This window comes from Balaenoptera acutorostrata, chromosome 12 (assembly GCF_949987535.1).
Source record: "Balaenoptera acutorostrata chromosome 12, mBalAcu1.1, whole genome shotgun sequence".
Lineage (NCBI taxonomy): Eukaryota > Metazoa > Chordata > Mammalia > Artiodactyla > Balaenopteridae > Balaenoptera > Balaenoptera acutorostrata.
Window position 1 is genome coordinate 87348658 of NC_080075.1, and position 15808 is coordinate 87364465.

At 51.8% G+C, this 15808-nt stretch overlaps 1 protein-coding gene across 3 annotated transcripts; it reads right to left on the minus strand.

The window, feature by feature from the left end:
• Positions 1-5060: 5060 nt before the first annotated feature.
• On the minus strand, positions 5061-15357 carry KLF11 (KLF transcription factor 11). Of its 3 annotated transcripts, none has more exons than XM_057558538.1 (4): positions 15148-15357; positions 13299-13568; positions 11046-12009; positions 5061-8013 (listed from the first exon to the last, which is right to left on the minus strand). In XM_057558538.1, exons 1-4 carry the CDS (start codon positions 15187-15189, stop codon positions 7733-7735), a joined length of 1557 nt encoding a protein of 518 aa, XP_057414521.1. In that variant the 5' UTR covers positions 15190-15357; the 3' UTR covers positions 5061-7732. The 3 variants fall into 3 exon arrangements, with proteins under 3 accessions (XP_057414521.1, XP_057414522.1, XP_007195722.1); XM_057558539.1 differs by lacking the exon at positions 15148-15357 and adding an exon at positions 14854-14886; XM_007195660.2 differs by lacking the exon at positions 15148-15357 and adding an exon at positions 13874-14609.
• Between the last annotated feature and the right edge of the window lie 451 nt (positions 15358-15808).

The window sequence follows — 15808 nt, forward strand, 5'->3', positions numbered from 1 at the left end:
CTCCTGGGGAAGAAGCCAGGCCACGGCCCTCCTTCTGCCCCTCGCACGAGTTCTCAGAGGGGTCCCGCCTGGCTCAGGCTCCCTGTCCTCACCTAAGGTGAGCTTTTCCAAGACGCTCGCCTTTGAGGTTCCAAAGTCTCAGAGCCACTTCTCGCTGGGCTGCCATGCAGTGAGATAGCACCACTGGGTGGACGCCCCTGGGGAATTTCTGTTCAACCCCCCCCCCCCCACTCGTTCTCACCTTCTGAGCCCCTGCTGCTGTGAGCCCGGCCCTCTGCTGGATGCCAGGGTTCGTGTAGCAAGATCTGGTCTCCACTAGCGAGGACATGCTGTTTCTAGTGGCGCACCTGTAAACATGGATTCACTCCAGAGAAGCTAAAGGCTGTCAGAGAACTGTAGCCAAAAGCCCTCTGAAGATCTAGCCTATGTGGAGTGGGGATGTGGTTCTTCTTCTGGGCTGGCGATAGTTAGGCAGGAGAAAAGCCTTCTTGGTTGCCTTTGAGAGGACAAATAACATTTGAGGCTCTGAAGTCCTGTGCTCTCCCTAGGAAGGAGACAATGTAAAACCAGACCTTTGGGGTGGTGACATCTGGACCCCCTGGGACCAAATCAGACCTTAACAGGTGGGCGGGGGCTCAATTTTCTGGTGTGATGAAACCCCGTTGGAAACAAAAAGCTGCCTTTTCTGTGACGTGTGGACCCTGGGAAGGAGCGGTGACACATTTTAAGTCCTCAAGAGGTGATGACATCCGATGGACACCCTGTGGAGCTGGAGCCCCGGGGTGCGCACGCGAGACTGAAGAAGCGTGTGGTTTCGTGTGGCACTGAGGGCACCTGGCTGCGCTTTCAAGGTCCAAACCTCCACCAAAATCAGGGGCCTGTGGTCGGCTGTCAACAGTGGCACCAAGTGGCAGCAAGGCGTCCACACAGCAGGGTGTCCGCTTGGACTGGGTGTCTCTGCCCCTGGAAAGTGGCGGATACAAAGACCCCAGCCTGGGATGACTAAGCCCGAGAGGTTTAGGACTACTTGCAGGGAAGGGGAGAAACTGTAGAGGGAGGGGCTGACTTTTCTACTAACCTGGTGAGGAGAGGGTTTGAGTGAAAAATAAAAATAATATGACCTTAGTAGCACAGGTTACAGACACGTTACTTTTTTTTTTTTTTTTTTAATCCAACATCTACTAGAAGAGGGCGGGCTCCAGGCCAGGCCCCGTGCCAGGTGGGCCCTGGGGGATAAAATAAAGATGTGACGCGAGTGAGCAGAGTGAGGTGGGAAGAGCCATCGCCGTCGGGGTTCCAGCATCCTCGCTGCTCCCCGTCCTTGGGCAGCTTGGGTGGCGGGGACCGGGCTGCGTGGGGAGGCCCTGCAGCTTCTCCCTGCCCAACGGCGCCTCTTCCTCTGCCCCGGTCGCTGGGAGCCTGAGGGACAAACGGCCGCTGTGCCCCGCAGGGCCACGTGGATGAGAGGCGGGCGGGTCGCGGGGGTGCAGAGCCCGCGCGCATCGCGCGGAGGGAGCTGGGGGCGGGGGGGGGCTCCCACCGGGGGGGGCTCCCACCCAGGTCTGCAGACACTCAAGGGGACCCTGGCTTCCAGCCCGGCCCCATGCCGGCAGGAATTTTCCCGGCAGTCCCGGCAGAAGCGCTTCTGAGGGTCCCCGGAGCGGTTTCTGCGTATTGGGTACCCCGCGCGGGGAGCCGAGCTCGGCTGCGCCCCCTCGAGGCCGACCGTAGGCCCCCAGGCCCGGCGGGCGGGCCGCGCGGCTGCTGAAGCCCGGGTCCCGGGTTCTTCGGGGGCCCAGAGGTGCATGTGCGGACTTGCTGCCCCGCTGTGGCCCTTTGGCAGGGGTGTCTCTCAGCAGAACCACCTGGGCACCACCTGTCACAGCTCGTGTAATTCCCACACACAGAGCCATCTCCCTGGGTTCCAACATCCAGCCAGGTGGGCATGGGGTCGGGGACCGCGCACACTGAGCCCGACGCCCCGCCAACGTCCTGGCCCACCGCGTGCGCCCTCTATACTCTCTCCGAGCGCCTTATCCTCTAGAGCGGCCCTCTAACCACGTCGGGTGGCCCTTTGAGAAGTGATACAAGAGACGGCTCCTCAGCCCAGAGGTGGACACACGCCCCTGCGCACAGGACTTGCCTTCGGTTTCAGGGTGTTCCCCTCCCCCCAGGCACCCCCTCTGGAGATCTCCAGGGTTTTCTGGGCCGTCCTCTCTTTCTTGGCAGTCTGCCCCTCACCCCCAATAGCTTGGCGTCCCTGGACCCTCAGCTCCATCTCCTCAACTCGGGGACTCCTCTGGGTCCCTGCTGAGTTCTTGTCGCTGCATCACAATCTGGAAACTTCCTCAAGGCAGCAAATCTGGGCAGTCACAGGATTCACTTATTTCCTATCTCTCAGGGTCACTGTCTTTCATGACCTAACGTCCAACTCCTGGAAAACTCTCATTTGATAGCTTTTGTCTGGTTATTTTGGGTGTGAGAGTATATTTGTTTCCTGTTACTCCATCATGGGCAGAAGTGGAATTCATACTACTATCACTTTAATGTTTAAACTGTCACAACTTGGCCAGTGGGAGCCCCTGTGCCGTTCAGCACAGTCCCTGACACTCTTGATGGCAGCCGGCAGCACAAGAATAAATACTCTAAGCCCATTCTGTTATTTCTGTGCCCTAGCTCCCTTTGGTAGAAAACAACTAAGGTTTTCCTCCACGTACAAAGTAAAAGTGCCAGACCCTGAGACAGGCACACTACCTGCTGTCTCTACATAGTCTTCACTTTATAAATAAGGAGACTAAAGGCAGAGTACCTTTCTCAGCAACACATAGCTAGATGGAGTCAGACCTGCACACAGGCCTGTCTCAGGCCAAATCAACACTACCTAACAAAGCAGCCTGGCAGGAGTCTTGTAGACCTTCCCAGGGCCCCTCTTCCCTGGAATCCTTCAAGACTAGAGGTTCTGACCACTCCAGTAGGAACTTGCCATATTTTACTGAACAGTGCAAGTCTAATCTACCTGCTAAAATGTAAGCTGCCCCGTGATAGAAATCATATCACATCCATCCATCCATCCATCCATCCATCTATAACCCTACCCACCCATCCACAAGTCTTGGGGGACCAACAAGACTTACAATCAAATTCAATAAAACTGGCAAGTTCTTCCTAGTGGTTAGAACCTCTAGTCTTAAAGGAGTCCACAGAAGGAGAGCCCTGGGAAGGCTTCCAGAGGCTATCACAGAGCTGAGCAGTGAGAGCTTAGCTGCCACTGCCCCACCTTTTCATCATCTCACTCTGCCTGTGCATCTCCTCCCCCAGCACCACTGGACTTGTAGCATCCTGTTTCTTTTTTTTTAAACACAGTCTTCTTTTTTTAAAATTAAATTATAATTAGTCTACAATATTATATTAGTTTCAGGTGTACAACATAGTGATTTGATTTTTTTCTACATTGCGAAATGATGACCCTGGTAAGTCTAGTTACCGTCTGTCACCATACAAAGTTATTACGGTATTATTGACTATATTCCTTATGCTGTACATTACATCCCTGTGACGTTTATTTTATAACTTGTTTCTTATCATCTTTGCTGTTGACCAGTTTGTCTGCTGAGCTGAGAACATGCTGGGGAGAGGAAACCTGTTTGCAGAGCCAGCTCTGGGCAATTCTGGGACAACTAGGCTTCCTAGAGAGTGGTGAGAGGCTTTTGAGAACAAGCCTCCCTAACTTAGCAGGGACTGAGTGTGTCTCACCCCCCTGGGGTACGGTGTCCTTGGTGCCTGGACTTCCTCCCAGGATGGGGCCTGGGTGTTAGCAACATGTCTCAAGTCCTTAATTTAAAAAGTCCCTGAACAAAGAGGCAGGTTGAAAGCAAAGAACAGTGGATATTACAGCCAGAAAGTAAAATCTTGGTGACACAGAGGGAGGATAGCAGGTACAGAGTCACAAAGTTGAGGCTAACAGGCGTGTGGCCGGCACCTAGGCGCAAAGGGGCTTGGAGTTGGAGAGACTTTTCTAAGTGGATTGCTAAATGCAAAGCGCATTGTGATCCTTTACCGCCTCCCCACACACCTGCACACGCACACACACACACACACACACACACGCATAACCGGGTCTAGCGTGGCTTATGGAATCACATTCCAGGATGGTTGGCTTGGGAAGGCAGTCAGTCAACAGGATTGTGACAGACAGGCTGTGCAGCAGGAAAGGAGCCCAGGGTGCCTCCAAGGTTTTGCACCTGAACAGCTAGAAGGATGGACTCCCTGTTCTTTTTAAAGGCAGTGGGGTCACTGTGAGAAAAGCAAGTGTGGAGGAGATGACGAGTTCACTCGTCTAAAGTTTGGGGTGCTGCTTAGACAGGTGCCAAGCAGAGAGCTGGATACAGGAATTTGAAGCCAGGTGCGGAGTGTAAAGGAGAGACATACATGCGGGGGTCTTTACGGTACAGAAGTTATTTTTATCTAAGTCACAAGGCTGGAAAAGATCACCAAGGTTGTGAGGGGTCAGGGAGAGGAGGGGGACTGGCGAAGGAGCAGTGAGGTAAGAGGAAAGCAGCACGGTGCGGCCTGCAGGGGAACCCACCAACCCTGTCCAGTGCCGTTCACAGACAAGCACCACGGGGACCGGAGCTGAGCCCACGCCAGTGCCTGGCCACACCCACGGGGCCTCCCCTAGCGGGACGTGGATGCACAGCCCCAGCAGAGCGGGTCCTCCAGGAGCAGAAGCGAAGACCGTGGCCCCCTGGCGTACCTTTACAGCCTGGGCTGGGGGCGGGGGAAGGGAGGGAAGAGGCTGCCTCCCATACTCCCCTCCTGACACACGGACAGCACGAGGATGAGGGTCATAGGTTACCCAGCAGCCACGGTCCTCTACTGCCAAGCCCGGTCCTGACGTCAGATTGGCCAACACAGAAGCCGCTCCTTCACACATTTCTTTCAGAAAGGACCCTCCGAAGAAGCCAAAGGGTGCCCTGAAAGCAGAAAAGAACCCCAGAAAACAAAGAGGAGGGTCAGACACTGGGTACACTGGAGTGCAGTTAAATGACACAGGACACAAGTCCAGTTTGCAAATCAAAAAAGTTTTATAGGATCCAAAGAAAAAAGTTACATCACACATATTCATTTAAATAATAAGTCAAAGTCTGTTACATAAAACATAATTCTGAAACATTTAAATTTTTATTAACTACTTGAAAGGCTCAAAGTCAAAAAAGATCAAGCAAAATTGCTCAGGCAGTAAAGTGCACTGGGGGACATGCCGCCCACGCCCTCCTCCAATGCCCGGGCCGCAGCGGAGGGACTCCACGCTGAACACGCACCGCGGGGTTCTGGTTCTCACGTTGCATTTTTCAGATGAAGCTGTTTCCCAATTTACAATCTTTCAATCAACAGAGGGCCAAAAATGTTGTTTACAGAAGGTATTTCAAAGTCTAATCAGGAAATGGAAGTGTAAATCAAAACCTTTTTTTTTTTTTAACACATCTATCCTTTAGCAACAACACTGCTCAGAGAATGAAGTTCAAGGTGACAAGCAACCAAATACTCAAAGACGTTGTATTATCCACCAGAACATTAGTAGGACTAACATTACTTCGTATAATTAAGAAAAATATCCAAATTTAATGCCACTTACAGCATACACATAGAAATGTTTATGCTGATTTAAGATATGAGTGCAAGAAAGAACTGGGTGGTGGGGAATCACAAGCTATAGACATTGAGTTCTGGTTCTCTTCCAACTGTAGCACGTCTCATGACCAGTAGGAATACTCAACTACAGAAGTCTCCAAAGACATGGAAGCCTACCAAACACACAGCCGGCGCTTACAGACCTGTGTGTCAATTAGCAGTTGATACTTCATGGGTATCAAGTAACATAAAATGAATGACCAGGCAAGGGTTATTAGACTAAAAAGACCTGAACACAAAACCTGACTATATTTATTCAATGTTTCACCTTACCGTCATTTTAATAAAGGTAAATGCAAATAAATAAGAGGCAAAGACAAAAATCTAAATACATACGGCACAATAAAAACCATTCCCAGGCTCGAAGGGCAGAGCAGTATCACCGTGTTCCTTACGTGCACTCTCTTGCCTGGATTCCCAATGCTGCCCAACAAAAGCAGTCTCAGCAGCTTCCTGGACACCTGGACACTGGGGCATAGTCTCTGTAATGCTAGGACCTGTGCTCACAGCTTCAAAGTGATGCCCATGGTCTATTTTCTAGGCAGATTGCAAAATACCCCATTCCAAGTAATTTTCTGTTTGATCAAAACAATTTCCTTCAAACAAAATGAATGAAAGGACAGCTTGGTAGTATTACTGCCGCTTACTGTAACTTGCATTCCCCATCGTTCTTAATACTTAATAAATAAAGTAATCAGAACACTGGAGCTGGACCATTTGCATGTCCGCTTCACCTCACATAAGCTTTACTTTGGTGGAAAGTTCCTCCAACTACTAAGGACATCTTTTTCTCTAAGAAGTTACTCTACCCACAAAACACTTGGATAAGGCCACAGCAAAAGAAGTCAAACTGACAACTGACAAAGCAGCTGGGTTTGAGTGCTTGTATTTTCTTTTTTGGGGGTTTGAGGTACAAACAGGAGACTCTGAATGGTCTGCTCTCAGCAGAGTACAGACACTCAGACCCTACAGCAGCTCTCTGCTCACCGGGTATCTACCGAGTATTTTATCTCTGGGGTACATTCTTCACAAGTCACACCATGGACACAGGTGACTAAGTTCTACTTAACGAAAATTTTAATTCCTTGGGCTACAGCCTTAAAGAAATGGTTGTCTGGAATTTCCCTTGAAAATGTTATGAAGAAGCTGACTGCAAAGTTTTTCCCCCCATTTCTTTAAGAGGCCCCTATTCAACCAGTTCTGATTCTAAAAAATTCTTATATCTAAAAGGCCTGATTACAAAGTTATAAAGTTTTTTTGTCTGAATAACGTGCCAACTTTACTAAAAGTAGGGTTATTATAAAAATGTTGTTAAACATTGAAAAGAAGATTGTAAAATCATCTATATAGAAACTGGTGATTTGAGAACCAACAATATATTTTTTTATAAAAAACAGTATAAAAATTAGTAACCTGTCTCATTTCTACAAAACAGGAATAGGAAGGTTGTAAAAAAAATCCAAAAAATCCAGATTTTGTAAAATTTATTGCCAAAATGTTTTTTTTTTAATTTATTTATTATTTATTTTTGGCTGTGTTGGGTCTTCGTTTCTGTGCGAGGGCCTTCTCTAGTTGTGGCAAGCGGGGGCCACTCTTCATCGCGGTGCGCGGGCCTCTCACTGTCACGGCCTCTCTTCTTGTGGAGCACAGGCTCCAGACACGCAGGCTCAGTAGTTGTGGCTCACGGGCTTAGTTGCTCCGCGGCATGTGGGATCTTCCCAGACCAGGGCTCGAACCTGTGTCCCCTGCATTGGCAGGCAGATTCTCAACCACTGCGCCACCAGGGAAGCCCCTGCCGAAATGTTTGTTTGAATGCTGGTGATTTAAATTATCAAATTTTCTTCCATTTTCCTTAAAAGAACTTCTGAAACTACGAAAGATATTGAACAGGGTTCCCCACCAAAAAAGACAAGTTAACATACTTTCATCAGAACCAGCTCCCCTAGCCCTCAAGACAATTTCTTTTGGACAGAAAACCATCACTTCCATTCCTGAAAAAAGGCTTTGAAAAATTCCCATCCACAATTCCCTGGAGGACCTTTCATGCAGAGGCCGGCAGGCGCGCCAGCGGGCTCCCAGGGTTCTCCGCTGAGGCAATTCTGTTCAGTCTGCCAACCTCCGCCTGCCAGCCAGGGACCTTCTTGGTGGTCACATGGCGCCGGGCATGCTTTGTCAAGTGGTCGCTGCGCATGAAACGCCGATCACACACTGGGCATACAAACTTCTTCTCCCCGGTGTGAGTTCTGCGGTGGCGAGAGAGTTCATCTGAACGAGCAAATTTTTTATCACAGCCGTCCCAGCTACAGGTGAAAGGCTTCTCTCCTGAGAGGTAAGAAAACACAAAGTAAAGAAAACATAAATGCTCAGCACCTTATTGGACAGGTTAATTCATGTCGTTTTGAAACTGTATTCATCAAAACCTAAGAAGCAAGTAATATCCTAGTATTCTGGTATCAGGTTATTTGGAAGTCAAGAAATTGTCCAAGATGCACTTCTTCCTGCCACACCTAAGACGTAATATGTCAGGGCCCAAAGATGTCAAACTAATCTAATGCTTCTAAAGATATTTTTAAATAAAAATAAATCTTTGACTGTGGACTTGGGGTAGGAGGTAGATTCTTGAAAAGGACTCCTTCCCTCTCTGAAAGCTGCATATCTAAAAAAGATCCTTTCTAGGACCTGCAAGACTTCTCAGAATCATTAATTCCATCTTCCTATTTGTTATTACACTGACAAAGAGCTTAACTGCAAAACAGGTTAGAATTCTAACAGCTACCTTCTTGTTGTTACAAGCTTCAAGCATCTGTCATTCACTCAAAGTTTCAGAGCACCCGGCAGGTGTCCTGCCCATACTGTGTCCTCCTGGAGGTACAGGGGTGAGCGGGAAGCCCTTGTCCGCAGAGTCCTCCTGGGCCTTTCCAGCCAGCAGGAGAGCTCCCTCTCCTGCATCCTGAAGCCCTGATCTTGACCAGGTTGTGACCACCATAGACCGCTTGTGCAACCTTGTGAAGGGATTTGTTAAATGCTGTTGCGTGCTGTCACGTGACCTACCTTCCCGAAGGTTTACGACTTGTCTAGTTCATCCATCTACGTACAGTTTAACCCCCAGCACAGCACTTTGTATGACAGGTGGTGAATAAATGGTTTTGAATGAATGAGTGTTGGAGAGAGATCAACTAAATATCTGACGTTTTTCAAAGTTGACTTAAAAGGAAAATTCATTATCACAGTGATGCTGTGATGGATTTCAAAGACCCCATGTTGAAAGCATAAGGTTACCTGTTTCCAGAAACTACCACCAATGCTGGCAGCATACCAGATGGCCAGATGTTGGACAGAGAACCACCACCCTTCGGCGTGGGATTTATAAAGTGCCCTATGTTTTCAGCATATCAAAAATGTAGCCTTTGCTCACTCGACCTTATCCTAATTAAACAAATTTTCATGTTGGTACAGTGAAAAACTATCTTATCTAAGGTAAACCTATCCAAGGTTTCTATTTTTTATGAAAACTCCAATTTAGTGTTTGCGAAATAACACAAGAATTTGATTCTTCAGAACCTTTATGGTTACTTAAATTTAAGTACTTTGGGAAACCTGAAAAGAGCTTGTATGATCACCTTATCTTTCTACCAAGGGAAGCTGACTGAATAAACAGTAAAACCTCATTCCACTGCTTCCCCACATGTGGAATCCGTGTTTGGATGTGATTTGAAGTTCACCTCAGCAGTCTCTCAGTGAAAAGCAGGGCTTGCCAAGTCAATGAGCCCCTTAGGGGTGCCCGTTCACACCGATACAGCCACGACAGCGACCCTGCAGCACCAATGACTAGCGTCAGGCTCTTGGGACAGACACCAAGAGTCTATATCCAGTGAGATCAGACACGTATGTAAGTAACTAAAAATACAAAGGGAGAATGTGGTGAAAAACACAACAAACCACTAGGGTCAAATAAAGAAGGAGAGATCAGGAAAGAGTTCTAAGAACTAACTTTGGGACGGCCCTTAAAGGGTTTTCAGTAAGTAGAGACAGGCAGGGGGCAGAAGGTGAAGGGCAGAAATGTGGAACTGGAGAGAGATGGTAAAGGCAGAGAGGCAAGTTCTTCACAGGCCAGGCTTGGGGCCTTAGCCTGGAAGCACACAGCCCCTTCCGCAGTGTGGAGGACAGCAGGGCTCCTTCTGTAAGGCCCGCCTTCCAGATGCGGCTTCATTCTGCAAGCGGGAGCTGCCACAACTGGAGTTCTAATGTGCTAATTAGAAACCACTCTACCAGGAAAGCATTTCAAAGTAAAGTACTGTGACAACTCCCTCCAATTCAGCCTTTCCTAAACTGTATTTCACCATTCACTGCTGTCCCCCAGGCCACTAGCCGACATCTGGGGTTCCATGATCAAGAGAGTTTACGAAGCCCATCTTTACTGCAGAACCTGCGACCTGTTAACTGGGCTTATTATATGTACATATGTGTGTGAACCTTTGAAAGGTGAGTTTAACAAGCAGACTATTTAACCACAGGACCCTTGAAAACAAAACAACTGACACTAACTCAAAGAACAAGAGTGTCACAGAACACCTGAGACATTCTGCCCTAATCAACTACAGCAGAAGTTCTATCCACCAGGCAACCTCACACCTCCGCTAAACATGGTAGCCACCAGCCCCATGTAGCTATATAAATGCAACCTTAATGAAAACGTAAAATTCGGTTCCTCAGACACACCGTTCACATTTCGAGTGCGTGTGGCTAGTGGCTACCCTCCTAATGGACAGAGAACATTTCCATCAGTGCCGAAAATTCTACTGGATGGAGGTGATGGGACAATAAAGAGATCATTAAGTCATTATAGTTAGTTTCTTTTGTGACTCCTTCTGAATTAAAACTACATATTTCCAAAAATAAAAAAACAATATTCCTTTAAAGTTCAAACATTCTAGAATTCAAACTTTTCCATACTTTGGAGAGCTCTTTCCCCATAGTAAGCCTAAGTCACACTGATAAGATGTTTACTGAACGTGAATGGACACTTTCTAAAATGCACAGAAAGAATGTCTACTGCAATGTGAAGAGAAAGGGGGAACGTGAGCCTCACCCTAAAAGCCTCTCAATCACAGGTTCACAATCACAGAACTATATTACAGTTTAGCTACTGGGATGACCAGATACCATGTTCTAGGAAAACCACTGACAGCTGTACTAACGTTCACCCCAAGACTATGAAGGCTTTTCAGAACCAAAGAAAGACGGCCACCTTCTCCAGTGGTTCTCAGCTTCGCTCCCACTCAAAGGCGGCTGGACGTGTGTTTCCCGATCACGGGATCCGACATTCCCTATGCCCTACTTGCTTCAGTTCTCACCTGTGTGAGTGCGAAGATGAGCCTTGAGGTGGGAACTTTTGAAGTAGGTTTTCTGGCAGCCTGGGAAGTTGCAAACATAGTTCCTCCTTCGGGAAAAGTCTACCTGAGGGGCGCAGTTCTGATTGGATGCGATGAACACCGGAGCAGGGGCAAGGGGCAGTAACTTGGTATTCCCAACAGCCATTCCACTCGAGGAACACGTGGCAGGCTGCGGGAGGGCCCCCTGGGGCAGAACCAACATCACAGTTCCCTGAGGCACAGACGGTCCCACAAACACAGGCTGGGGCACTGGAGCAGCCTGGGGTAAGATGGGTTTGACAGTCCCTGCAGACACTTGGGGAGGTGGCTTCAAAAAAGCTGGTAACATGCCACTTTGTCCACTCACAGGGATCATTTGGCAAAGGACAGGGGGACTAGGAATGGGGACAGAAATCAGAGGGGTGGCTTTCCTTGTCAAGTCATTTTCGTAATTCTTTGGTGAGCAGGTCTGAATTGCAACGGGCCACCCTGCCTGCTGGCCTTTGTCGGTGGGCCTCAGGCCACTGGACTTGTGCAAACAAGGCTGACAGGACGCTGAGTTAACGCTGAGCACGCTGCGTGTGAGGTGTGCGTCCTGCACAGCTTCAACAGGCCCCAGAAACTGCGCTTCTCCTTCCGCGTTGGCTGAAAGTTGGTGTGCTTGAGTCTGGGTGGTAGGAACGTGGGCAGAAGCAGGACACCCCCCAGTGTGGCAAATGACACTTGTCACCGTGGCCCTGCAGTGAGGGCTGACAGCTGGCTCCGGCAGCTCTGGCTTCAAACCAGGCAGGGCCCTCTCTGACCTCCTGCTCAGCACTCCGGCTGCCCCAGTAGAGGCTGGGGGGACAGCCACGACCATGGGTGCTTTGGAATCAGTTACTTGGGAAGGAACAACTGTCCCTGTTGATGGCTCCAGGAGGTCAGGGCTCTGAGGAGGAGTCATGCACTTTAAAAAAAAAAAAGAAAAAAAGTACTGTGTGAAAAGGTTGTTTTGGTTAAATTTTAAGGAACTTACTTTGATCATGTTGTCCCCAAGGTCTTTACAAAGAAGTATCTAGAAAAGACTGGTCAAAGTCTGCTCATAATCGCACCCAGTGGATATAAAAGCTGCATGAGACACTTTACTTTCTAGCTTTCTCCCCTTTTCCCGACCTCTCTCAAACCCATCCATCTGCTCGGTTATAAGGACGCCAGTGCCATTCCTGGCCTCGCACAGCTACTGAAATGAACAATTTGCATATTAGGACTACAAATGAGAAATCAAACTTATATTCAAGATGAAAGCTTTACACGATAATTTTAGATTCTCAAAAATGTTTTAAAAATCTCCGTGGTAATCATTTAACACACACGTATCCAATCAATCACACACGTATCCTGTGCCTACTGGATGCGAGGTAAAACCTGTCAGAATGATCCCTAAAAGGCCCTGCTCTAACCAGGGGTTCTGCCTACAGCCAGCCTCTGTAACACCTCCCCCACCACTCCCACTTATCTTCAGCCTCTCAGTGGACGATCCCAAAGCTGAGACGTGCTCCGGGCAGCCAGGCCCACTACCTGCACAATCCTCTCCACTACCCACAAGTCCCTTCTCATCCCTCTCCAAGTCGGTTTTCCACACTCTCCTTCCAGGGCAGGCTTCCAGCTCAGGACAATTAGATTATAATTTTCAGTTTTGTTAGCAATTGACAGCTCTCAACTTCTCCAAGTTGAGAAGCAGTTTTTCCCAGTAACTTCATAGCTGTAACAAGTTAAGAAAACAAAAACCAAAACCAGTGCTTGACTGCACCCAACTCACCCAAGAAAGAAGCTGGCTGCCACAGGGTGGCAGAGGCCAGGGTCTCAACCCAGCTAACAAAGGCTGTCGGGTGCCAAAGCACAGGCTTTCCCCAGCTGTGGCAGCTGATCCTGACCCTGGCCTGGGGTATCTGGGGGAACCTAAGCCTCCACCCTCAGTTCCCCAGGGAAATGAGTACATTTTGCTTTCTCCCATCAATCTGTACGTTTCAGCCTATGGACATTTTCACCCCATTTTCATCACTGGCTGCAAGCTATGATCAATCAATGGAAAGCACATTTTCAAGAAATAAAAGAAGTTTTCACTCTTAGGACCCATACAGGGGAGGGTATGAACTTGCTTGCCAGCATCGGGTGAATCCCCCCAGGAGCTCTTCAGCATGTTTACTGAAGGTACTCCAGCCACTGCACAAATCGCTCCTCTCCCACTCCTCTTACCAGAGTTGATAAAGAATGGAAGTCCTTTGGTAACGCGGGTGTGGCTGCGTCCACGTGCACAATGGTGGAAACATCCCCACAGTCAGAGACAGGTGTGAGGGGTCTTATCTTTAACAAGTCCCCTTTCTGGGATCTCTGACCCCAGGAGCTCATGCAAACAAGAGCCTCGACAGCTTCCATGTCGTTCTGCTCCAAGATGCTGCACGTAGACCTCTCGCTGTCGTGCCGCTTCCTCTCCAGGATTGACTCGCATATGTCCATAATGTCAACCTAAAGTCGACACAACACGGCGGCTGAGTCCCTGGAAACACAGGGAGGGGCACCCGGACAGCTCGGGGACGCGCACACCAGAAGCCCGCCCCGCCCCCGGCAGCACGCGCACGCGCTGTGGCTTCCAGGAAAGGATGCCGGCCGAGCGCCGAGGACCACTCGCTCCGAGCCAGCGTTCTGCGGCGGGGCGGGGGGCAGGAGGAGGAATGGAGTCGGTCCGCCAGCGGCTTCCACCGAAAATCCTGACTCTTAACAAGGGTTATTAAGCTAGTGTTCTCCTTCGGAAAATGATTAATAACACTTACTTCCAGAGGTGTGAGCTGCAGTGGCTAGTACCAAACTGTCCCCGGGGGAGGAGGAAAAGACACTGATGGCTGAGGTTGGGTGAGATGAGAGCGCAGCCCTTCTGAGTCGGCGAAGCCACCAGAGCGTCCCCACAGACGCATCTGCGACAACCCCGGAGGCTCCACACCAGTGAGGCCGTCACTCAGCAGAGCCCTGGGCGGGAGAGCCTGCGCTGGCTCAGCCCCGGTCCCCACACCCAGGAGCACCGATTCACGCCGCAAGGCCAGCGCGGGGAGAGGAACAAAGTGTACGATGTGCCACAAGCCCGGGCCCCGAGGACTTTCCAGCGCGGCAGGCCGCCTCTCGTCAAGCAAGAGCGGGGCGGGAAGCGACTGAAACTAACTGATCTCTTCGCAGAGAAATTTTACATCTACTTAGATACACACTTCCACTCAGTTTGCCTAAACATCCAACCTGTCCTGCCCAGGTGCCCCCCAAAGCACACAGGCAACGCCGCCGCCTTTACAAACGCCGCTCTAGCCCCACTTCTGCCCGCAGCCCGGGCCTCGGAACTGTGAAGTCACAGACGTGCGGGCTGCCGCCTGCTTGGCCCATAGGTGGGCAGGGACAGAGCGGCGCGGGGCTCCCACCCCTCTCTCGGCCTCTCAGCGGTCCGCGCGGCTCGACTAGGTCCCAGGTCCAACCAGCGAACTCCTCGCGGCCCCCAGGCCCCGACTAGAGCCCGCCAGGGTTGAGGCGCCGGGCCCCGCCCCCCGCAGCCTTCCCGCCGGCCTTTGCCCCGCCCCTTGCCCCGCCCCCACCTTCCCACAGCCCTTACCCCGCCCCCACCTTCCCGCCAGCTTTTGCCCCGCCCCCTCACCCTTTCCACCGCCCGTGCGCCGCGTTCCCACAGTCCTTGCCCCTCCGCCGGCGCCCCGCCCCCGCCGCCCGCGTGCCGCGTTCCCGCCAGCTGCGCCCCGCCCAACGGCCACCTCCTCACAGGGCCTGGTGACGTCATGGCTGGAAATAGCCCCGCACCTGAAGCCAGCGGGGCGGGGCCGCTGCGGGAGCGGTAGACAAAGCTGCGCAGAGCAGCGCGAGGCACACGCCCACTTCCCGCCCCTCCCGGCGCGGCCTCGTGCGGCCACCGCCCCTCTCGGCTCCCGAAGCCGCCCGGGCTCCTAACGGTGCGCGCGCGGTGATGCCCCGCGCGCCCCTGGCCTCCTCCGCGCCCTGGGCCCGCACTGGCAGCGCGTCCCCGCCTCGCCCCTCGCTCCAATGGGCGGCCACTCACCGCGCGTGCGTCGCCCGAGCCCGCGGAGGCCGGCGTGTGCATGGTGCCGGCGGCCGGGAGGCAACAAAGCGGCCGCGCGGCGGGAGTTCGGTACACGGCAGCTGCCGCACGTGCACGGCGGGCGGCGGCGATCCGGACCTCCACTGGCCAGCGTGCGCCTCCGCCCGCCCGCGCGGCTCTGCCCCGGCGCGGCCTTCGCGGTGCGGGAGGGGCGGGGCGGCCGGGGAGGGAGCGGCCGCAGGGGCGGGGCGCGGAGGCAAACCAAAATACACCGCGCCCCGACGGGGCGGGGCCTGGAGGGCGCCAGCCAATGCGCGCCTAGCCCGTGCGCCGCCGGCCAATGGGCGCCGCGGGGAGCCGCGTGATCAGAGCCTGGCAGCGGCGTGATCGGGAAGGGCGGGATGCGGCATGTATTTTGGTGGCGGCGAGGGGGCGGAGCCTGAGGACCTGGAAAGTAGGGGAAAGGTCCCGGCGGCGCGGGCGGCGGCGGCGGCGGCGGCGGCGGCGCGGGCGGCGGGGACCGCGCAGCTGCGGCCGGGAAAGTCCCCGAGCGTGTTGGGATGGCTGGGAGGAGGATTACGCTTAAAGGGGCCACCGCCCGCAGCCTCCCGGAGCGCAGGTCCCCATGAAGTGAATCCGTCCAGCAGAGGCAGCTCACCTG